General features: G+C 34.6%; 1 protein-coding gene across 1 annotated transcript in view; it reads right to left on the reverse strand.

The window, feature by feature from the left end:
- DTHD1 (death domain containing 1) overlaps positions 1-19683 on the reverse strand; it is a 59948-nt gene extending 40265 nt beyond the window's left edge. Inside the window, exons 1-5 of the mRNA XM_019741900.3 lie at positions 19339-19683; positions 16750-17365; positions 13786-14116; positions 11022-11201; positions 9672-9916 (exon numbers count right to left, since the gene is read on the reverse strand). Coding sequence (XP_019597459.3) covers positions 9672-9916; positions 11022-11201; positions 13786-14116; positions 16750-17365; positions 19339-19609 — 1643 coding nt within the window. The 5' untranslated portion in view covers positions 19610-19683. The remainder of the gene's footprint in view (positions 1-9671; positions 9917-11021; positions 11202-13785; positions 14117-16749; positions 17366-19338) is intronic.
- Positions 19684-26345: the final 6662 nt, after the last annotated feature.

Raw genomic sequence — 26345 nt, forward strand, 5'->3', positions numbered from 1 at the left:
TAATCAAGTGAGCAGAGCAAGGCACTAATCCTTGGGCTGTCATCCATAAGAGGTGAACTTGAGGCCTCCAAGATTCTCAAGGAGGCTAATGTAGTCCCAAGTAAGTAGTAGCACCTAGTTGTTAGCAAAGGCAGACACAAATGCCATTTGGAGGACAGTAGCTCCATTTATTCCTGCAGAATTGTCATACATATATGCTAAAAAACAAAAGTCCCCAAACACATAAGGAGGTAAATACCATGGATGACAGTCAGCAGAAGCAACAGACAACATCCTCAAAGGCTACAGGTATCAGAATTAGTAGATCCAGAATGAAAACAACTACAGAGGGTGCCCCCCAAAATGTATACACTTTAAGAAAGGAAAATTGTATTAAAATTTAATAGTCAATATATACCAATGACAAAAGATGAATACAAGTCACGTTTCACTTCTGCAATTACAAGTGGTGCTCACAGTGGTTACCATCAGTGTCTAGACACTTCTGATTACGGCAAACTACTGCTTGAGCAATGTTGACCAAAGTGTCCACTTGTTTACAGTTTTTAGGCACCCCTGATATGTATGAGAAGCTTAATAAGATGAAGCACAGTATCATAAAAATAGCAGGGATCAAGTGACTATCAAGAATGACTGGGGAGATTTGAATAAGAGCTAAATAGAACTTTAATATATAAAAATATTATTGCTGGAAACAATAACTAAATGATAGATTAAAAGTAGATTTTAAAAGTATGCCACATTTGTGGCATTTCAACTAGAATGTGAAGAAATTACACAGAATATAGCACACAGAGACAGGAAGATGGAAAATATAAAAGAGAAGAAAAGAAATATGGAATTTAGAAAGAGATGGTCTATCCTCCTTCATGCGCCACTTATTGTCACCTTGTAATATTCAGAGATCACTTGGATCATGGGTCTAAATAAAGAAATGCTTTCAGATAATCATCAGTCCACATACCAGTAATTCAAAGATGGGATGGAGTTGTAAAGTGCTTTTACACTACAATATTATTGTAAAAGGCAAGGGTTGGCTCTTTTGTTTTATTTTAACATGGCATGTGCTGAAATAAATATCAACTCAAAAACAAAAAAAGATGGTCTAATATGTATCTAATTGGAACTCCAGACAGATAGAATATATAAAATGGAGGAGTGGCAATATTTGATTAGAAAGTATATAAGGGTTTTTAAGAAATGTGAAAAGACAGAAATTCACTATTCAGGAAGCTCAATGTATTGCGTCCAGAAAAAGATTTTTAAATTAACATCTAGATACATCATGCAAAAATGCAGAATGTCAATTACCAAAAAAAAAAGATCTTAAAAGCAGCCAGCAAGATAAAGTAGATCATCCATAAAGTTATGAAAATCAAATTCACTTCAGCCTTCACAACACTGATAATAAAATCCATAAACAGTGGCATAATATCCCCACAGAAATGAAGGGAAAAACATCAATGTAAATCTAGAATCTTAGGCCTTAGCTGGTCTTCAAAGATGCTAAGCATACCTCTCAATATTAATGCCCTTGGGTAGCACTCTGTGACAATGAACCAGAGTCCCCTCTGTGACTGGCTTTAACCAATAGAACGGTACAGAAGTGATGCTCTGATAAATCCAGAGTTAAGAATTAAGAAAACCTGGCAGCATCTGCTTTTGTACTTTTGGAAATCCTGATCCTCCATGTAAGTAGTCCAGCTATTCTCCTGGAGAGGCCACACGATAGAAAGAAGCCATATGGAGAAGTCAGATGGAAAGAGAGAGGCCTGGGACTACATGGAGGCAGAATGAGGCCCAAACATTTCTGCATACCAGCTGAGCTGGGCTTCCAGCTATTACTGCCATGGCTCCAGCCATGTGACTAAAGCCATGTTGGACTTCCCAGTCTCAGACACTGTCTTACTAAAATGCATAACAGACCTCAGGCAAGATGATTAAAAGAACTATCCAGTTGATGGAAGGGGGTTGGAAGGCTGGGTGATAAAGTTTGAGGGATTAAGAAGTACAAATTGGCAGTTACAAAATAGTCACAGGGATGTAAAGTATAGTATAGAAAATGTAATCAATAATATAATAACTAGTATGATACCAGGTGGGTCTATATTTATCAGGGGGATCACTTTATTAGTTATATCAATGTCTAACCACTATGCTGTACACCTTAAACTAATATAATATTGAATGTCAACTGTAATTGAAAACTTAAAAAATGAAAAGATAAACTATAGACTGGGAGAAAACATATTTTGATAAAGGACTTGTATCTAGAGTATATAAAGAATGCTCAAAACTCAACAAGAAGAAAAGCTACCCAATTAGAAAATGGGCAAAAGACTTCAAAGACACTTATCTAAAGAAGATACACACATTAAGAGAACATTTTCCATGGGCGTCTCACATTTTGGTACAACAGGCCTTTGCAATAGATTATCTCTTCAAGAATATTTGAATATCTAACATCCTTAGAAGAAACACACGATTATCTCCCCCCAGAGCAGAGGGCAAGTTTGTTTACTGTCCAGTACAATAAATATAATGTTTCCCTCCAGGTCAAAGTTCAGGCACGTCATTTGCTGCCCATTATAAAAGATTCAGGGTCCCTAAACTTAACTCTGACAGCCATGACATTGCCCCCATGGGACTTAGAGGCAAGGGTAGCCATGTGAAAATGAAGCTTATTTTGTTGATGTTCTGTGAATAATAAAGTCCTTTGTCTACACACACACACACACACACACACACACACACACTCACACACAGAAACACAATAAGAACCACTAGTTGAAACCCCAAACATCCCACAGAATCATGAGAAATAATAAAATTATTGTCATTTAGAGTAGTTAGATGTGCAGGAATAGGTAACTGAAACACCCAGCAAAATTCTATTTCTAGAAAAAGGATACACAGACAAATGGAAATATATCCCATATTTCTGATTGGAAAAAATTAATATGAATATGATATGATTTACCAATAAGATATCAACTTATTATAAGACTAGAATTATTGAGACAATATTAGATTAGCTCAAAATTAGATAACAAGACTGTCCAGTGGAACAGCCCAGAATAAGGAAATTTTTTACATGACAGGAGGCATTACAGATTGGTGGGGAAAGAAAGAACTATTCAATAAACAGTGATGAGAGAATATGTTATCCATATGGAAAAAAATAAAATAAATCCCTACATCATACTCTCTATAAAATTCAATTTTAGATGGATCGAAGACTTACATAAAATTTAAACCTTTAAAAGTATAAAATAATAAAGAAGAATATTTTTATAATTTCAGGAGATAGTAGTATTTTAGGACCAGGACAAAAAGCACTAATCATAAAAGTAAAACATGATAAATTTGGCACAGAAATATGAAAATACAGTCCAAAAGCTGACAAAAGATTAACATTGAGAATGTGATAAGAATCCTACAAATCAACGTAAAAAATTTAAAATGAGTCAAGAAAGTAAGAGATATTTCACACATAGGAAAATAAGTGTCTAACAAGACATTATGAAATGTAATCAAAACATTGAAGATTAAAACCACATGAGATGCATTTTACACCTATTAGATTTTCAAAATTTCAAAATCTGACAATATGCATAGCTGGAGAAGATGAGCAATGGTAAGAGATTGTAATCTAGTTCTATTTTGAAAAACTTGTAAAATTGTATATGTGAACATCCTGTGACTCAACAATTAGATTTCTAAGTATGACTCTAAAAAAGTATTTGCCCAAATATACTTTGAGTCCAGGATAGTCATAATAATACCTTTTTTTTTTTTTTCCAGTGACAGTTGACATTCAATGTTTGATATTAGCTGACATTCGATATTGGATATTAGGTGTACAGCATAGTGGTTAGACAAAATAATACTATTTGAATCAGCAAAAAAAAAAAAAAAAAAATGGAAACAACCCAAGTGTCCATCAATAGTAAAGTGGATAAATAAAATATGTAATTATTCAATAAAATATTATATAGAAGTGAAAGCGAACATACACAACTATAAATGAAAATGCAAGACTGTGCATAGTAGAATACCACTTTTACTTTTGTCAAGCAGAGACAAAGCCAAACAAGACCTGTATAAGAAAGAATAAAAGTATATGTGATAAAACTAAAATAAATATAAGCTAAGAATGATTCCAAATTTCCAAACGATTAACTGTGGTATGAGTGAGCAGTGATTATGGTAAGGAGGCTGGGGACAGGAGAGGGGAGGGGCAAGTAAGGAGATGCAATTGTATTAATAATATCTAATTTTGTAAGTTATGTGTTAGCTTTACCAGTTTGTACATTTTATTATTTTGTGATATAACACATATATTTTATAAATATTCTTGTGTATGACTCACATATTACATTTGAATAAGAATCTTAAAACCAATAGCATTATGTAGAAATGGCCATTTTTTTCATGAGCTACTCTTTCCATCTATCTATAAATATTTCTTGTATAACATAGAACGTTTCTATTTAATATCCCCTTTCATTAATGTCAAGAACTCTTTTCTGGTTCATAATTAAATGACTTTCATTTTCCTCCCAGAAATCATTCAGACATGCAGGAATGTAATGCATTAAAGACCTTTTATTTTCATGTTCAGACTAGGTTTGGACCTCAATTAACTTTTATCTGTTTTTTTTTTTTTTTTTAATTTTATGAGACATGGATTGCTTCACCGTGTTTGTATCTCCATAGAAAATGTTCAACTGGCTTTCACCCTTTGATGAAAGAATGTAAAATAAACAGTGATATGTGTTTTCATTTGATTGTTTTATGCTCCAACAGATGGACAAAATGCACCTACCACAACTAGCACTAATGATAACAGAGCATATTATAACATATAAATTTAGCATTTTCAAGAAATATAGAGGAATTAGTAATATAATTTACATTCCCACAAATTTACTCATTAATTTCTTTAATCCACCTAACATTTTTTGAGTACCTACTATGTTGTACTTGTGCTGAGTGATGATAAATGGAAAAAAGAACTTAATATTACAGTATGATATAGGGTGCGCACAAAGAGTGGGCTGACACAAAGAGAGGAGCTATCAATCCCTCTGGGAGATCTTACAATGTCTTGACAGATAAGGAAAAGAGTTGAGCTGCCACTTACAGAATGAACGAGAGTTCTCTAGCTAAACATGGTACAAAAATAATTTCCTAGCAGGAAGATCATGTACTAAGGTGTACAGCATAGTGGTTGACAAAATAGTGCTAAAAAATCTCCTTTGTTGGGTAATAACCATAATTCTACAACAAGGCAAAGAAATGGAGAGGAAAAAAGAAATTGGCACTTTTTGACCAAGTGAAGTGGTGACAAATGACCACCTTCTCACCACATAGGAACGTGAGACAAAATGTCACACACACACACTCATTCACACACACACACACACACACACACACACACACTCATTAGAGGAATTCAAAAGCTGGGGTGGGGGGGGAATCCTCTATCTGGAAAAGAAAAAAAAAATCTCAAAAAGCTAGAATGCTCTTCTCTCCCTAGGGAACAAGAGGAACTGATTCTATTCCTACCCTCTGTCAGCCCCCACTGCCCCACCAACCATGCACACACACCAGGTATGTGGGGGCTGGAGCTTAACATATATTCAGGCATATTAGATACAGTCATAAAACTGAAATCCCAAAAGGACAGCATTGTCCACGAAATGCGACATCACAAAACCAATCTAAATCTCTTTGAACATCAGCTCAAAAAAACAAGAAAGAAGCACACAAAAGCTGCTCTAGGTTGGAGGGAAAGGGAGAAGAAAAATTGATCTGATCAAACATTATAATCAGTCCTTAGAAGTGAATTTCTAAAGGTAAAATTCATAGAACAGAATTAGCATGGTAAACAATGCACTAGATTACACCATGTTAATAGACATGATTGTAAACATCATGCTCATACATGATAGAATAATCTGAATGAGACCATAAAATGAGTATGTTTGCAATGATTATAGGAATAAAGGAAGATATAGAAACCATATGGAAAAACTGAGGAACTTGGAAAAAAGATTTTAAAAATACAGCAATAGCCTTTTAGAAATGAGAAATACAGTGATTGAAATGAACAGTTTAAACAACTAATGTGAAAATCGATAACATATATAATAAATCTAAAAAAAATACCCCAAATACAGCATATAAAATATTTAAAATTTATGAAGATTAAGATTAAGGTGGACGACAGTGTAAGTTATGTTTAACCCACTTATATTTAATATAATTGATGATTTATATCATCTTTATTTATATCATCTTTTTAAAATGTCATCATTCTGTTTTCTTTCTGTTATATCTTTGCCACATAAACTTTTTCTTTTTGCTTTTATATTATTTATGATACCCAATTTTTAAAAAATTTCTTAAATTTTAGTTTTTCAGCGCAGCTCATTAATTTTATCTATTTATTTATTTTGTTAAGAACATGTAAGTAGTACATTTTTGTAAGCACTTGTATTTTCTTTTTAAAAATCTCCTTCTTTGGGTAATAACCATAATTCTACAACATCTTCCCTTCAAAACTTTGAAGGTTTTAGTACATTCCTCCCCCCCCCCATATTTAGTGCTGCAAAGAATGAGACTGAGGCTAGACTGATTTTATTCCTTTTTACTTAATCTGTTTCTCCTAAATGGATGCTTATAGAATTATGTTTTATTTAAACATACATTTTAATTTTCTATATTATGTCTAAATATGTTTTTTCATACATTTTGTCTCGTAATCATTTAGTACTTTCTAACTCAAGGTTTTAATCAACATCAGAAAATTAAGTTCAACTGTGCCTTTGATTAATCCTTTTACGGTTGTTTTGATTTCTTCTTTGATGACACCTATAATTATTAGGTGATATCACTTCAAATGATTTCTTATCATACCTTGGTCCCTCTTCATCTTAGCTTATCTTTGTATCTCATCCTGTTGTCCTTTCATCTTTTCCTAGTCAATTCTGATGGCTTTCTGTTTCTGGAAATTTTATTTACTTGATACTTCTAAACTTGCAAAATAGATATCTATAGTATTTTCCGGGTAATTATTCTTCTCATTATTCAGATTGCTGTGAAATGTCAGGATAATGCTATCTTTCTTTATTTGCTTTCTTTCTTTATTTGTGTAGTTTGTTTTTTGTTGTTTTTGTTCTTCTTTTAAAATCTTAGTATTGATAGTTTTGTTTTTTATTTCCTTAAGACACCAGGTAGAATTTTGTTTTTTTCCTTATCCTTAAATGCATATTTATTTGTTTATCTGCTTTTAGTTCAGTAGCCATTTGAATTTCTCAGATTTGGAGGGCAGATCCTTGTGAATAATTTCTAAACCAAGTTTTAGTTGTCAGCCATTTCTGGACTGAGGTAACCTTCTCCGACCTGTGCTAACTGGATTTCCAGTGCTTTGAATCAACTGAAGGTATGAAAATGTGCACGCATTGCTATTAGGACTCTTATTGCCTCTACCTTTATCCTTATGCTTGTGGAAATTTCATTTTTGAAAATGCCATATGCTGCCTCCAGTTTCTCTCTACTTTCTGCTCTGTTGTTTATGAGGGTTGTGGAAATAAAACAAAGGAGGGATAAAGGAACACTGATATGATCCCTTCCAAAAAACATTATCTGTATATTACAGAGATAAATTTATATTCTCATTGGTATATATAGACTATGGGATCAAGTAATAGGGACAGGCAAATTGTTACCTCTATCATCTTTTTGGCAAGTGAAGTTGCTTTGTTTTATAATGTTAAGTACATGTCAGTCACAAATTACTTTTATTAATCCTTTGCTATCCACCCTACAGACAGTAAAAATACTAGCAACAGGCTACCAGTCAGAATCAATATTTCAGGTTAAGTTCTTATCTTTAAAATATATACAGAGGATGACAAAAAAAAATGTATACACATTTTAAGAAAGAAAAACTGTATTAAAATTGTAATATTTGATATATGCCAATAATAAAAGATGAATACTAGTCAAGTTTGACTTCTGCAATTACAAGAGGTGCTCAAAATGGTTACCATCAGCGTCCAGACACTTCTGATTACAGCGAACTACTGCTTGAGCAACGCTGACCAAAGTGTCCAATTGTATACATTTTTTGGTACCCCTGGTGTATGTATGTGTATGTATGTGTGTGTATATCTATATCTATATATATCTATATATAGATATATATATATACGTATATATATACGTATATCTATCTATCTATCTGTCTATCTATCTATCTATCTATCTATATATATATATAGAGAGAGAGAGAGAGAGAGATGTATATGTATTTTAGAAGATATTTAAAAGATAATATCTTAATCTATTACACTGATACATTTTATTTTTTAAAATTTTTTGGGGTGACATTGGTTAGTAAAATTATATAGGTTTCAAGTGTATCTTTCTGTAATATTGCATTACATTTTAAATTGGAACCTCCAGGATATGCCTGGTTTGAAATCTTACTTTACCATGATATACAGGTACATGGGTTAACTAAGTTGCTACTTGGGAATATAATATATATATTATTGCAAGTAGCAACACTATATATAACTGGATCATGTCTATATTTCTGTGTTCTCTCTCACTTAATCAAACACTAGGGAAAGGTTGATTTCTTCTCTCAGCCACAACCCAACATTCTACTATTGCCAGCGTTCTAAATTGCAAACAGTGCAAAGAACAAGTGATCCACTTCTCAATCTCTAGCCTTATAGCCTCAAACTAAATAAATGTTGGCTACACAGAGTCAGGATTAGAAATAGAACTATATGAGTCCACACCAAGGTTGTACCCGTTGGTAGGTATCGGTGGTTGTACAAGTTGTCAATTTCAGTCTTCTCACTGATTAAATGAAGATGGGGTGGTAGGGAGACTGGATGAGATTATATACATAAGGAAGCTGGCATATAGTAGCTTCACAACTAATAGTAGTTATTTCAATTAAGTTGTTTTTCCCTCTTCTGGTTTTTCAAAGAAAAAAATGTTCCCTTTAGAATCGGAGGATAGAAGAATTCCCTTCTACGTTTTTCATTAGGAAAATAAAATAAGTATTAAATGAAAGGTCAGGAATTAAGATCAGGATTACTATTATTTGGTGTACCCCATTTGTCATTAGCACTTCATTTCTGGATGGCAATTCAATATATATATATATATATATATATATATATATATATATATATATATATATGTTTGTTTTATTGGTGGGGATTTTGTTTAAGTATAAACATTAGAAGAGGAAGGAATCCACCTATATGGAAAATATAGACTCAAATTTAATTTGTTTGGGAAAAGATAAGGTTAATCTTTTTCCTACATTAACAGAACACTCTTAAATATAGCAATTAAAATCACAATACCACATCTTTGTAATTAATCATACCATAAATTCTTTGAAAGCAAGGATTACTTTTGCTTCTTTTGTATCAATTGTATGACAAAGCATACTTTTGGACCTATCACAGCAAAAATCATTACCTTTTGTGGATCTGCAATATTTTATTTTTATATTAAAATATTTCATAATATTTTAATATTGATATTTAAGTACACGACATCTGATTGCATTTTTTAATCATTTAAGTTTCTTTGTATACCATCAATTCATTTAGAGGTATTAGGGTCTAACTCACCGGTTGAGGTATAAAGGTACAATCCTATTTGCTGTGACACTAGCTGTTCTTTTATGATCTATCTCAGAGCCCAAATTCTTTTTATCCAGGTGAGGAGAACAAGGTAGGAATACAGTGACTGGCTTCTGGAAAGGATGTGTTGATGGGTGCTGAACATGAACCAAAGGGCTGGTGGATAGTACGGAGTAGGAAGTATCTAGCTGTGTTTTTAAATATGCCACCAGAGATGGGTCAACAGGTAGGACCTAAACAAAGAAAAGAGATACATATTCCTTTATTTTAATAGTGAAAGAGGCCTAGTATCAACACATTTCTAAACAAATTTACTGAAAATTTGATAGAACATAGTTTTAATACATTTCCCTACACGTCGTTGGCTGGAATCAACACTGCATTAATTTATAAAAGAGCACAGCATTTGGTCCCTTGTTACAAAGTCCTTCTGAAATCTAGGTTCCATATCCTTTGTTATAAATAACTGAGAAACACTCTTAATTATAGGCAACAAAATGACCTAGGAAACAAAATAGACGTTTTGCATAATTCTAATTAGAACTATTGTTACATCAAGTGATCTTTAGAAACTAGAAAAACAAGACTATATTAAGTGCTTCCTCTCTCATAAGAATGGATAATAATAATAATAATAATAATAATAATAATAAAAAGCTAGCATAATTCCTAAGTTTCAAAGTTTCTGAAAAATATTTATAAAATTTAATTATTCATTATATGTTTTCCCAACTTTCCTTCTTTGCTTACCACTTCAAGTAACAACTAGGAGAAACACGAGAGCACAGGAGAGAGTTGAGGCTGGAAGGATGGGGTATGTTGAGGAAATACATTTTCTAAAACATACATTGATACATCATTATATACCTTTCAAATAGTATTTGTATATATTAAATTATTTTAAAATAAATCCTTCCCATAAAGGGCTATTCTATAAACAAATATAACCAAATACTCAAAAATATAAATATTTTAATATATTAGCCTCTTTTTTCATCCTCTCAGGTGGAAATCTTGAATCATATGAATGTTCAATGCTTGGCATCAATTCTATCATAGATACTCAACGTATGTTTTTGTTAATAAATATCATAAACAAAACAACACAAAACTTAGCTAGGAAACCTTTCGAATAAAGCAGGAACTTATATTAAAGTGAGACTCAATATGCTCCAAATCTTCACTTTATCACTGATAATGCTGTATGTTAGGTTGTTAAAAGTATAAGAAAATAATTTGTTTATTATTGTATTAAATATTTGTATCTTCTTCATCTTTTAGGACCATATGTGATGACTCACAAAATTCATAAGGGACTCACCAGGTTTTCACACTTACCTTTAACTGTACAAGCACTGGTGAGTTGAAAACTCCTGGAGGGTAATTTAAGGATATTCGAGAATCCATGCTTGGCTTCAGAGCAAGGCCTTTCTTTGTTACTGTGAAGGACTCTTTCTTTAAACAAGATACAACAGAAAAGATCCCCAACTTGTAAACTTTCACTTCAGCACAGGTCCCCTGTGTGGATGGAAAGATATTCAAACAAGGAAGTTAATACACTCTTCCGGAAGCATATACTGTACATACTTGTGGCTGTGAAAAAAAATAATCTGTGTGCTATCCCTGGAATCTCCCACAACTGAGAATGATTCCATTAACCTCAAATGGATGTTTCTTTCGTGAGATGAAGTAGAAGCAGATAATTAGGAGTTTCCCAATTTTGGACTACATGACAGAAAAGAGAGAAATCTATTTAGCTTTGAATTTAAGTTGAATTCCCAAAAGGACAATGTACAAGTATAATGGGCAATCATTCAGTGTTTTTAACAATTAACAAATATTAATGACTTCTGGAACCCTATCCTGCTTTAAACATTACTCTTTATCCAGAAGATTCAACACTGTTTTAGGAATTCCGAGGACTGAAATTTCATCATTTGAGTAGTTTATGTAAATCCTATCGCACCTGTACTGTCAGCTAATTCTTCCTTCTGACAATTCACAATCACTTAGTAAAGTCATTGTCTCTATTTCTCTCCTCCACGCCTTGGGAGCAGTTGACTACAAAGAGATACCTTTGTGTTTCTTTTTTATAGAATGACATTTGAATTTTTAATGCATATATGCAGGCGCATATCCAAGCTTTTTTTATTACATAAAAAGGAACTGAGTACATAAATGAAAATAAAATTATCTACTCATATAATCACCAAAGCTTAAAATGAGAAGGAAGATTTAGAAGTAATTTGATCTATGCATGCTTTCCGGAACAGCAGCTGGGCTCCGCCCTGGCATGAGTGGATAATCGTGCAGACACACACACAAACATTTCAGGGACAATCACAATGCAAAATAATCTCTCATTTGAAAACTGACTGACGAAAAGATTTCACAATATCACTGCATGAATCTGTCACTGGGAAATTCAGGGTATGATGAATGTTCTTAATTGGCTAGAGGGAAAATGGTGAGAGGTAAGAAAGGAACGTCTTCTGGGAACCTGTGGTAGTTGCCCCGCACTTCCAGCACTTTTGGCAGATGCTTCGGAACTAGAAGGGTTTTTAAGCAGGGCAGTGTCATGAATAGAGCCCTGATGGTGGTTTATCTGACTCCAGAATTACAATTCTTAAATGTCGTATGAACCACATAAAAATTTGGAAGGAATCCAGCATTTAAATTTTCTTGAGCTAAGTAAAAATAGGGATAACTACCATTAGAATATAAAAAGTATATGCTTTTATTTTTTTCTAGTAAATGATGGTTCTCGCTCTCTTTTTTGTTGTTTTGTTTTCTGTTTTTGCTTTGATTATCTTATGTATCCATTTTGTGAGAAGCACATGTGCTACGAGCAGTGCTTGCTTTTTTGACAGTCACACTGACTGGCCAAGATTAAAAAGCCCCAATCAACGGCTGTTATACTTACAGGCTTCCTAGACTAAATAGAAAATGTATTAGTTGCATGACTTGGAGTAAATAAGTAGAACAGCCTTAGCTTTCATATTCAACTGTATAACTTTATTTGTAACTCAGAAAATATCCAAACCAGAACAGGAATAGATGCATTGTAAAAAATTTCTTGTATGCATGGATATTTTTTACATTTATTCCCTGTCCTCCTCTTCAAATAATGACAACTTACATAAAGTTGACAAGACAAATAGTTTAGTTATTTCAAAATAATTTCAGTGGCCTACAGAAGAACCTTAAACCTTAATCACCATCAACTCTATGCTAAGTTTAATAACTGTGTATATTCTCTCTTCAAAACATATGAATTTGAACCACAGAGGACCTCGGGATTATTACAGTAAAGTCTACAATGAAAAATAATTTATTTTATTACAGTAAAGTCCACCATGAAAAATAATTTATTAGCTTCTAACATGTACTTTTAGGCTTTCTTTTACCTTCTTAAGTGTACAATATTATCTCATTTTATCTTATGATCCTATTGGGTAGACACTATTAGTTATTCATTTTTCAAATGAAAAGATTGAGCCATATCAAGGTTACATAATTTACCCAGGTTCCCATAGCAAGAAAGTATAGGAACCAGATTTCAAACCCAGCCAGTCTTCCTTTACAATGCACATCCTAAAAACTACGTGTACTGTCTTCCATATGCAGGCTAAACACAATTTGTAGCCTTAATAACTACCTTAAGCTTCACACACACAGACATATACACACACACAAACACACAGTTATGTAATTGTTTGTTTTTAACTTCTGTTCTCTACCCATGAATGATAAAAATTAAGGCTCTTATCATCTGTGGATTCTAATATTCTTAAATTTAGGTCCATCACAATAGAAATGTTAGTGTAAAGCTAGTCTAAGATGTGAAGCTAATTAAACCATGACAGTGGATTTGTTTCCCAGGTGAAAATATGGCATTTGCTGGGTCCTACACCCAAGTTCTCCATCCCTAACTTTGGCCAATAATTTCTGTTCTTTGATCTTTGTGGATGGCAACAAAGCGTTGAATGCACTGGCATAAATCTATCAACCTTCCATTTCCTACACTACAATCTGGTAGTCTAAGCAATATTTAGAAGAGGAGTCAAACAGCAAATGTAGGTGTAACCAATGATTTGCCAACCTTGTAACTTCCTCTCATTCCTTCCAGTGAACTTGGGGTTAGGTAACTTGACTGAAGGTTGATGTCAGACACTTTCACCATGATGTCTCTGTAATTTCCCCTGTAACGTGCAGTAAATGGAATTGCAATGCATATTGGAAATGGAATTCTCTTTTCCATATCGGAGCACTCAACAGTGATGACATTGCTGACCAACTCTTCATAATCACTAACTATGAAAGAACTCATGTTGTTAGTTATTCGGCATTCTAGGTGTTGTAGAACGTGTGGTGGTGCTGTGATATAGCCACACACCTGGGGGCCAGTATCATCACTTACCACATCAAGATACCTGCAAGGGAAAAAAAGGATGTCAGTTTTACAGTTATTTTATTTATGTGTCATATAGCTAAATATATAAGAACCTAAGCTCTAGGGTCACATTGACTTCATGTGAATCCTAGTTCTCCCACTTACTGACTCTGCGACTTTGGGCAATATCCTCAACCTCTCTGTGCCTCAGTTTATTCAACTATAACATGGAGATAAAAATAATAACCAATCTCATGAGAAGTAAATGAACTATTATATGTTAAGTAATTAAAAATCTGCCTGGAGCATGGTGGGTGTTACATATTAGGTATTATTATTAATATTGTTATTACCATTATTATTTAAGTAGTTGATTCATTCCTCAGTTTTGTTCACTTCACAATATTAACCTGAAGATTGCTGATAAATCAAGTATTAATACCTGAATAGTTTCTTAAGTTTTGAGAAGAGTAAATATATACTTGGTATTGGAATTGTCTAAACACATTACATCAAATGATGATGATGTTTAGTTCATCATTTAGAAAAACAGAGAAAGGTACAAAAGTACTGTGAACTTACGACTAATCAAGGTAATTAGAAACAAAGTATTTACAATTCTCAAAGAATAAATCCAAAAGCTTATTTTGACCATTTGTTTTACTCTTGCTTTTTATACCAGCACCTTTGCAAAAGATTTTACAATCTTATAGATCTGAATTCAAAGTTTAAATCAGTCACTTGTTATTTGTTTGACCTTAAACATCAATGATTAATATTAAAATTGCTAATATTTTAGCTCTTTCTGTGGATCAGGTTTTATGCTATACATTATTTCATTTAATCCTCACACTATGGGGTCAGGAAGTTATTGCATCACCATTTTACAGATAAGGAAACTTAGGTTTAAAAAATTTAATTTGCTGAAAGTTACACAGATGGTAAGTTGAAAGTATCAATAATTGAATCCATCTACCATTTAACACAAAAGCCCAGACATTATAATATAATATCTTACTTTCTCAAATCATTCTAAAGCCCTCGTTTCTTTATCCATTACTCACTGAAACTAATATCTAATACACAATAGAGTGAAGGTTGAATGAGATAAAATATTTAAATTTCTTATAAAATGTGTAAGCATAAAGTAAGTGCTCAATATCTGTTAGCTCTCTACAGTAAAAATACCAGCTTGAGTTTCTCCTCTTCTTGCTACTTCTCATTTAAAACCAGTGAAACGACTGAAATATAGACAATGACAAAGAGAAATAAGATCTATATAAAATACAATATTGATACTCAGTTTTAGAATAATCAGATTTTAACTATTTTTCAATTATTAGTAACTTGAATTTTATAGTGCACTTTAATATGGAAATCTAAAAAAAATGTAGATGGTTATTTATTTATATTTTCAATTCTGAACCCATAAATTTAGAAGGAATAGAAAATTACCCAGCCCAATGGTCTGTGTGAGTATTCTCTGATGATGGTGATTATGGTAATTTAGAAAATGAGAAACATTGGTTTAGTAGAGGATACAGTGACCCAACCTTCCAGAATGACTAGAAGAATGAATGATTTGACTTCTGAAGAATGACTCTTCTTCTATGCTCTGGAACCATATCGACACTCTCTGGGAAAAGACTGACCAACGAAGTAGGGAGAGGAGACCTGTAAATGCTTTCATTTCCCGCTAACCCTAAGCAAAATCATCAGATCCAGCCACTAAAAAAGTCACATGGATTTATTCCAGTTTTGTTTCCTTCTGAGTCTGGGCACACTGGGACAATTACACTAGAAAAGATAGGCTTTTATTTTTGTTCAAAAAGCTATTCAGGGAGGAATCACAACAGATTCTGGGCTAGGTTTTGTTTATGACACTCATGTTTTATGTGGCATGATGGCCTCCTAGCCTGAGGGATTATAATGAATAGTCATCTTTTTAAATACGCAAGCAAAGCACAATTGGTTTGGAGGCCACAAAGAGGAAATCAGTAACTCAGAAACACCTAAAGGAGGTGTGAGAGGGCGTGGCTCAGCAATGACTCATTAGCTGTAGCTTTGAGTCATCTCTGAATATGAGGATCTGAAGCATTAATATGTTTCTCAAATGAAATGAACAACCACATATTGATGTGGTGTTGTCCTGAAATGGCATAGTACATCTGAAAGAGCATCACACATCATGGCAGAGAGGGGAGAAGTGAGGGTTTTTTGGGGTGAAATAAATTAACATACTAACATTTAGCGGAATGTTAGTAAACATCTGCAAAGTGGCATGGTGCTAGGACCTTTACATGACTTTCTCATTTGGCCTTACTAAGTAATCCCAGGAAGTATAAAATGAAAAAAACAGTGATTTTAAAGTGTCCCTGTTCTGGAGAATTATACACTTTAACTACTTTCTCATATAGTCAATTCCTTCCTACTTTAAAGAAACATTTATTATGTTTGTTCCTAAAGCTATAGGAAACAAACAATATTAGTAATAGCAGCCCTATAAATTCTTATGGGAGCAACTTAAACTGAATTATTGATTTACAATATCTTTTGGACATATGAAATGGAAATATAAAACAGCTTTATTCATGTATAAATATTATGTATACCAACTACAGAAACACATATAAATAGGCATGTGTAAGTATCTCTCACATTGCGTTTACTTACTCCTTTTCCATTATGTTATCTTTCGGCTTTAGACTCTCTGAATCATTGGGAAGAAGACTATTCATATATTTATTGGTGATGTCACATGTTACTGAGGATGTGGTAATCTCTTCTCTTTGGTTTTCTGAAGTCCCTTGAATTTCTCTCTCTGTTGTCTGGATTATGTCATGCATCTCTTCCCTGTTGCCATTTATGTTCTCAACACTCACGTGCTCTGTTTGTTTATCATCTCCATTTTCTGCATTATCTAGGAACATTTTGTCCTGTGACTCTCCTTGCCCTGTTACAGTACCACTCAATGATGTATTGTTTTCTTTTTCCACTAATTCCAAGCTCATATGTGTTTTATCTTTCTTTAAATGGACCTGGTTTGTGTAATAACTTTCCTCTGCATTTGCGGGAGAAGTAGTAGCTGTTTCTAAGATATTTTGTTTCCTTCTTGCAGCAGTGTCTGTTGCTTTGATATCTTGAATAGCAGACATTGTCCTCCCTGGAGTACATTCATCATGCGTGCTGCATAAATTACACATCTTCTTTTCTTCTTTTTTTAGAAGTATAGCAGTGCTCCCCAAGTATTCATTTATTTTCATGAGGCAGTCTATGAAAGAAACGATTTCTACACATACAGACACATAAAAAGAATAAATACAAAATTAAACCAAATTATCTTTCTCTGCTGACATGTAATGAGGTGTGGCAAGATGCTCTTAGAAGCTTACAAAGATTCTTACTGGGCATTTAAGCCCATGTCCCGCCTGAAGAAGAAGTCATTTGTACAACTGCCATTCTTTTAACACATCTAGGAATAGGAGACAAATTGTTCTTTAATATATTAAAAAAGAGTAAGTATAATCCCTCTTGCTTGTGAAGATTGTTTGAATATTTGAAGACAGACATTACGACCTCCCCATAAGATTGTTCAATTGAAGTCAACATCTCCCTCAGTACAACTGGTACAACTTTGAGACTTGTTCTTTCTCCTTTGAATATACTATAGTTTATCAATTATCCATTATAATTATTTGCCTAAAATGAGCAAAACACTCCAGATGAGACTTGGGTAGAGACATACCACAGCTCTGTTATTTCTGCTGCTGTGGATGATATTTTGAGTATTTTGTTTGCTGTTATGAGAATTGGGTTAGGTTTACACTATTCCTCCTGTTGAGCTTGTGATCTTTGAGAATTGTCAAAGTAGTCTTTCAAAGAATAGCTCTAATTATACTGGTGCTCTGATTAGAAACTGCAGTGGCTACTCAAGGACTACATAACCAAGTCCAGCCTCTTTTCTCTGGTGTAAATTCTCCCCGTGATCTGATCTGATATAATCTCTCACTCTAGCCACATTCTTACCGTTCTCCTGTTTGTTCCTTACTCCTCTCAGCACAGCTGGGATTACATGATGGTTTCCTGCAGGCTTAGCAACTCTCCAATCTTTAGAATTCAATTCTAAACTACGGAAGATGAAACTTAAGACCCCATGACTCCGTGTTTTTAGAACAGTCACTAAATCATTTTTTTCACTAGTCTGGACTTATCTTTGGTTTCGAGTTCTGACAACTTTCTTTTTTTGTCTTGTACCTGAGGCCCTGTCTTTATTTTGAACTTCTGTTCTGGTAGCTGAATCCATATCATTTTTCTATGAATAGATATCCTATGAATAACTAGTTTTCTATGAATAACTATTCATTGAAAATGATGTGTTGCCTAGGGCCACATTTAGTTCTCTGCAGAGACTAGAATTTTGGCTCTGAGCTCTAGCTGACGGTCTCTGGGTCATTCTGTCTTTGGACAGATTTCTATCTGCCCTCTAGACTGAATTTCTTAACATTACCTGCCCTGGATTCCTGATTGATGAGACCTGCCCACTTGCCTTGACACTATATTATTTAGAATTGGATTTCAAGATGCCATCATCTTATCTAGAGTAACTGTTGTCATCTAAGATCATATTCATCAGATACCACATTCTTCCTGCCAAACTGTACTTCTCTGCATCCAAAACTGGGCCTATTCTCAAGAACCTGAAATTCTTAGTGTGTGTGTGGAGGGGAAGTGTCCAATTTCACATCCCATCTCACCCTAGTCTTTCCAGTGTTTTTGCAACTAATAGGTTCAAACTCAAATGTGTCTAAAAATAGAATGTCATGTTCCAACGTGAAGACACTACTTGTTCTGCCTCCAAGTAGGCCTACATTTTCTTACCTCTAAGTCTTGGATCCTTTCAAAAATATCTCTGCCTAGAACGCTCTTTCAAAATTCCCAATTTCTGGCTCATACCTCCAATTCACTCCTTAAGCTTCAGTTTAAATACAGCATTTATTCTAACAAAATTCCCCAATCCTCACTCTGAAAATTGGCTCTTGCCTACTTCTGAAGACTGAACATACTTTATTTGGATGTTTCTAATGCAACTGGCCTCAATGTTCCTTGCATTATTGTGTGTTTATCTTATCTTATTTCTCCTATTATATTGTTAGTCCCTTGTGGACAGAGACTCTATCTTAGCCTTCTTTGTATGCTTCTAACTCCTCTTAAAGTGGCTACCCAATCAATATTTTTTAGAGGAAGAATAAATAAAATACTTGCCTTGTGTCCAAGTGCATTGATTCTCCTTGTCGAGCAGTCCATACAGCTGCTGACAGGTGGAGTGCAGGGTCCCTGCAGTATGCTCCAAGAGTTGACAAAGGGCCCCACTGAGCCCTTGACCCAGAAAGACCACTGTGGCTATCCAAGTGGCCCCACCAGCTCCTTGACAATGGTCAGTGCCCAGGAGTGCCTGCTTTAGCATCAGGTTTTGTCTCCAAATCTGCTTCAGCATTTGGCCTAGTTTACCTGAGCCCATGTCTTCTGTATCCATTTTATGCTGTAAGAGTGGAATGCTTCTTTCCTGCCAGCAAAGCCTAAAAGTTTAGCAAATTCAAACTTGGCGATAGTTATTTCTCCTAACATCTAGGAGTGGATCCAATTCAGCTAGCCAAGTACTTTTCTACAACATAATAGTTTATTCAGCTTCTTGTTGACCAGTGAAAAGTTACTAGGTGACCAAAGGAGGGGCGTTCCTGCACCCTGGGTGCCATTGTGTACTGAATAGATTAATCACAAGGATGGAGTTAGTTCACACAATCCCATTCTCCATGTAAATTTTACTCATTCAATATACTATGGAAACCCCATATACTTTTCAAGTTTCAAGGCAACAAAGTACCGATTCCGTAGTGAGATGAGTTTATTAATCAAAGGTAAATTGTTTGAACAATGCTGCGAATAAGATTTTTATGTAATACTTAAAAATATATATGAATGCAATAATTTGATGTCTGAATTGCATCAAAATAATCTCGGATTGTGGGAGTGGTGTATAGCTGAAATAAAATTGGCTATCAGTTAATAATTGTTGTACCTGGGTATGGTTACATGTGAGATCTTCACAATTCTCTCTAGTTAGCACACATTTATATATTTTTTAATAATAAAGCATTTAAAAATATTCCTTTGCTGGGGCACAGTCTAGTACCATTGGTTAGGTAAGTGAGATTAGTACCTTCTTCCTATATGGCACATCTGCAGTGGGATTGAAATGGGTACATGGACTATTTACTCTTTGATAGTTTCTCTCTAATTGGATAAAATGCCCCTTCACTAAAAGAAAGCAAACCTGAAAAGTGGCTTTCTCTGCTCTAACAAGGATTCTTCGCCATGTATAATTAAAATGTAGATAGAGCAAGTTCTCATACAGTTGGCACATTATACATGAGGCCATTGCAATACAAGGCTTGATATTGGGGGACCCTGTGGGTGTGAAGAGGAACTCAGAACAGCCTGCTTCCTCTTCTCCAATACCCCTCTTCTAATAAGGAAGAACACAGAGCCAGAGGAAAAGGGCAGTGCATTCCAGACAGACTCAGGTTCTCTCAGAGTTACTGGTACAAAATGAAAGCTTTTCAAAGGGGAGCCAGAATGCTTCCCTCCCACAGGCATCACTTTATCTCATCTTAAGCACTGGGGTTCTTAGTGCTCCTGATACCTGCAAGACGAAATGGGGAAACACAAGCTAGTGAATACAGAATAAAGAACGAATGCCACAGGCCTAAATGCTGTTCAAGCTGCTTGTGGTCTGAAGAATCAAAAAAAAAAAAAAGGAAAGGTGCAGTGGTGGCGAGGGTAGGGGTGAGAGTCGCGGCTCATTCTCTAGGAGAAATCTTATTTTTCAGTGATTTCTCTGTTCACTGAAAGGGCAATCTTTTTTGGAGATGTGAATCCATATCACATCCTAAAACACATTTTTTTGACACCTTTCACCCTCTTCTCAATACTAAGGACTTTCTAGTTCAATTTTATTTTACATTTTTCTTTAACTCCTGAAATATATGTGTAATTCTCAATAATAATGTAGACATGGCCTTAATTCAATGCCAATCCTGAAAAGTTTCCATAGCATTTAACTGAGGAATAAGAGCTATTTAGGACTTTGGAGAGGCAGACACATGACCAAATTATTAAAATACAGCTTAGACTGTGTTGAAAGCTAGAACAGAAATAAGAATAAACAGTATCAGCAAAGCTCTGAGAAGGAAACATTTCATTCTGATTAGAGGTCTAGGAGATGTTTGAACTAGGAGCTAAAAGATGATCAGGAATTTGAGCAGGCTTGGCAATGAAGGGAAGAAACAGTCCAGCATAAGAAATAGTGTGATCAAAGTCACGGAGGCACGAAATGACGCAGGGTGGTCAAAATGGGGAAGTATGGCTTTAGAGGAGGGTTCAGTTAATGAGTCAGAGAAATGGCAAGAGAAGAGTCTCATCATTATGGAGAGTCAGGAGAAGTTGGGATTTTGTTTTGCAGACAAAAAAAGAGAAAGTAAATATTTTGGGGCCAAGTTAAAATATGCCATGCCCAATCTGTGCTGGAGGGATGCAGATGAGTTATACGGTAGAGACACATGAGATAAGAGCAGTGACAGTGCAGGCAAGGGAAGGGAGTCCTTTGAGAGGAGATTTGAAGTGATTTAATAGAACCTGCTAAATCATCAGCCGGAGGGAGAGGAGTAGAAAGCGTTGAAAATCCTTCCACTTGTTTATTTCAGAAATATTTATTGGCCACTGGTACAAGAACTGCTCGGTGGTAGAATATGACTAAAAGTTTTAGTTTAAGTGATTGAACAGATGGCAAAACAATTAATTAAGAAATTTATGAAAAACATTAGGCTTAATAAGTAGATAATTTTATTAATTTTGAAGTTGCTGAATTTGAAATAGCTCAGGATGGTGTTTTGAAATGTGTTAGAAATTTAGAAGAAAGGTCAGAATAATATTGGCATGTCTGAATATCATCAGTAAGTCAGTGGTGAACGATTTCCTGGAAGTAGGAGAGATGAGTGGAGAATGTACACTCTATACATTTTAAGTATTGAATAAAACTGTTAATGAAATGCTAAATCACTGGGCAAATACATGGTTTTCTTTTTGTTTTTTGTTTTGTTTTGTTTTTCCTTCTAGATATGTGGGAAAATTCTTTCTCAAGCCAGGGGAAAAAACCCGAAACATTTCTCCTAGCCTCATTGACATTTGCTCTCCTCAAGTCTGAACTTGTTCTTTATCTGGCTCCCAAGAACATGTAATAATGGCAAAGTGAGACCTACCACAAGCCGCACTGCATTTACTTGTTAAAACAAGCATATGCCTGTCCCTGCGTCTTGTTTTCAATTAACTGATGTCACTAGCCACAGAAAGAACCAGCATTTGCAGTCAAGATTTGTGACACCCACAGAAGTTCACTGCAAAAATTCATCTTGGGGGGTTTAGCATTTGATTAGCATCTTCGTCATGGCTACTAGTTATTACAACTAGCAATGAACTTTCCTTTACCTTCTCCTTTTTTACTTCTTTTCTGAGCTTCCACCGACATTAAGGGAATCAGTATGCAGTCTTGAATCCACACAATATGTAGTTGAAAAGACAACAGTTCTTCACATTAAAAGTCACAAAATGAATAGAGATAAAATTCAAGTAAGTAGGATAGTCACTTATTTAATCTGAAGAAATAAAACTCTGCAATAGACTGGACAATATACTGATGTTAGACAGGAGGTGAGGACAATACAGTTTGGAAGTGTAATAAAGTGTGCTATTTTCCATGGAATTTATGGTAAGGAGTGATGGATGTCAGATGTGAGCAAAAGACATACGGATAAGTATGAGTGAATGTTTGTTCTGTTATCTGATTTTGTTATTTTCTCTGAGTTCCTGCGGTTGCCTACATCAGAGATTTGGGTACAGTCCGCGCAGACAAATTTTGCACCATTGGAAAACTCTTATTGAACATCTGTTCACCTTTTATCTGTTTAGAACAACTGAATGATAAGTGGAAGAAGAAAAAGTAGTTGTTTTGTATGTATTTCCTGCAATAATTTATTATACTGAAGAAATACAAATTAAATATCAGAACTCTCAATGTGTTTCTCAATTTTAAAATGTTTTTAAAGAGCAAATGGTAAAAATCAAAACTAGAACTTCAAAAATCAAACCTCCTTAAACAATGTAGATTAGATACATATTCTATTTCTGCTTCCTCCTGAAATGCCATGGAAAAGGATAAAACAGCATGTAAATCCCAAAGGACAGAGGGAATAAATGATATGGTGACGGACAAAAGATGTCAGCAAACATTTGGGAGACCAAAAGTAGATGGAAAATTGTAAATGATTTAATCAAACAAAGAAAGTAGGTGGAAAATAGACCAATTCTTGCTATAGAATTTCAGGAGGTACCAAAAATTAGAGACATCTAGTGTCCCTGAAAGTGAAAATAAAGTTGGGGTTGTTAATAAGTTTCTGTTGAAACAGTTTTGGGAGCTGATAGATTCCTATATCTTTCCTCTCTGCCCCAAATAGCCAGGCAACTCTCCCTTTCTCCCACCCATCAGAAGCTAGAGATTTTCTCTATGAAGAAAGTATAACAGAAAGGCAGGTGGCCTGGGCTGAACAGAGAAATGGAAGGAGGTGACATGATAACAGTAAGGGTTAAGCGAAATTCACAATTTTAAATGGTGAGGTCCCATTCTATTTTTCAGCTTAGGTCCAAGAAGAGAGTCCAACAAGCATAACCTCTCAGGCAGAAGATTAGAGATTTCTTCTCTAGAGTAACCAGACAACGGAAGAGAAAACCCTATCAGTACTGAGATGTTTAGTGTCCCTCCCCCAAAAGCTTGCCCTGCCCCTGCCAGATCATCGACAATGAAGCAACCTGTCATAAGCCCTATTTACATAGAGCCTCCAAATCATGCCCCTAATACCTCACTTTTAAGTATAAAATAACAGTCAAGGAGGGTAGGCATTGGCGAAAGCCTCTACTGTAATGCTAGAGAGTAAAGCAAACATGACTAAAGCACTTGAAAAAAAAAATTAAGCCAACACAAGAAAGAAAAGAAAATATCAAATAAATCTATAATTAACATTCTTAGAGTCTGGGATAAGAGAAGATCATGCACCTACAGAATAAGAAAATATTTTCTGGAAAAGGAAGTATTCAGACAATAAGAAAGAACTCATCACAGAAATGAAAATATGGTAACAGAAATATTTTAAGTTTGTGTATGGATATGAAGAAACAGTTAAGGAAATCTCCCAGAAAGTCAAACAAAAAGACAGAGAGACAATAGGGAAAAAAGTTTAAAAATACTAATGGTTTAATCCAGAAGGTCAATTAATATGAGTCCTAGAGAGAGAAAACAGGAGAAAAGACATTCTCCAAGAAATAATATAAAAAAAATTCCCAGAAAAGAGGACTTGAAATCCCAAATTGAAAGGGCCCAGAACAATACATGCAAAGAAAAAAAATGTGCAATGGTCATGTCATCATGAACATTCAAAACACCAAGGACAGAGATCCTAATAGCCTCCAAAGAGGGAAGAAAGGTCACCTTTAAATCAGAAGGTAATGGATTCCACAATACCAATACCTAGCAAAAAATAGAATTGTGACTTCAATATTCTGAGGGAAACATCTTTGTAGTTTAGGATTCTGGTTCCCCCAAACTACCATTAACTCTGCAATAAGAGAAAAGGCATTTTCAGGTATGCAACTTTTTTTTTTTATTTAAATTGCCTCCTGTGTATCTTTTCTTGGGAAGCTACTAAGGGATGTACTCTGACTAAATCAAAAGGGTAACACAAGGAAAAATGTCAGGAAACAGAAAATCCAGTAATGTAGAGAGGTAAATCAGATGTTTAAAATGAAGATCCCAGGGCAAAGCAAAGCCATGGGCCTTGAGAGCTCTTGTCAAGACTGAAACAGTCATCTTAGTGGCCCAGGAAGGCATCTACAAGGGGGAAAAAACGAAACTAAAGAACGAACTGATGTTTTAACCATTTTAAGAGAAGTTTTGTAATTCTGTCAGAGATTTGGGGGAAGAATTATTGGTTACTGACCAAATGAAATAAAATGAGACAATTGATAAACACAATTCTTAAGGAAAGGACATAGAATCATAGTATACTGTATAGCCCTGCTATGAATAATATTTACATAGTTATAATAATAAAAATATTGATAATTACTTTAACTAAAACTAGTGATATATGTATATTACCAGCATGGGTACAGGAGGCATGCATGTGGAGAATGAATATAGGATGGATATGAAAGCAAAAGGCTTATTTCTATAGCAGGAAGTCAGATATTTAAATATAAATCAAATATTTAAAAATAAGGAGAAACTAATATTTAGGAATCTGGAGGTAAGTACTAGAAGAAACTTCTGAAAAATTGCCTCTGGGGAAAGAGGCAGGAGAGAGAAAAGCAACTCCTAACCTCTAGGAACTAGACCAGTAGCTCCTAGAGGCTATCAGTGAGGCCTTGGTGTTCTCCTGCTGAACATAAAGAATTTCACAGAACATCTATCTCAGACAAGGCTACTGTGTGATCGATCAAGGCAAAATGAAGGCCACTCTGTAATCATATCTAAACACAGGCAAGATACAAGCATTGTCCTAGCCACAAAATACCAAACATCTCCATATTATAGCTAATATGAGTGAGGGCTGCTTCTTAATAACTGCAACTTTATCATCTACTTAGTCTGCTCTTCCTATAGATACAATTTACTGAGATACCCAATCATAGAACTGTCCCCATTTTGGTGAAACAGAATCTAATCCAGAGCAGAAAACTTTCCCAAAATCATGCATCTAAAGTCCAATCCTATAAGTCTGTTTCAGTACTGTTTAACTGTGACTCCCCACGGCTGTGAGTTTTCACTTACTGAAATGAGGGACAAGCAATTTGGGGAATGTAATCAATAATGTTGTAAAGATTTTGTAGGGTATCCAATGGACACTTGTCTCATTAGGGAGACCACCTCAGGGATGATGTAGATGCCTGATCACTGCACTGTAGAGCTGAAGCCGAACAATAATGAATGTCAACTATAATTTTATATATATATAATTACAAGAAGTGGAGTACAGCATTAGGAATAGAGACAGTGGAAATGTAATGGCTGTATGCGATGTCAGTGGGGTGGTAGATAGGGGGAGGGGGGTTATCACTGTGTAAGGGATATAAGTGATAAATGTCTAACTATTACATTGTTTTGT

The sequence above is a fragment of the Rhinolophus sinicus genome, chromosome 1, assembly GCF_057876585.1.
Source record: "Rhinolophus sinicus isolate RSI-liver-muscle chromosome 1, RSI-T2T, whole genome shotgun sequence".
NCBI classification, from domain to species: Eukaryota; Metazoa; Chordata; class Mammalia; order Chiroptera; family Rhinolophidae; genus Rhinolophus; species Rhinolophus sinicus.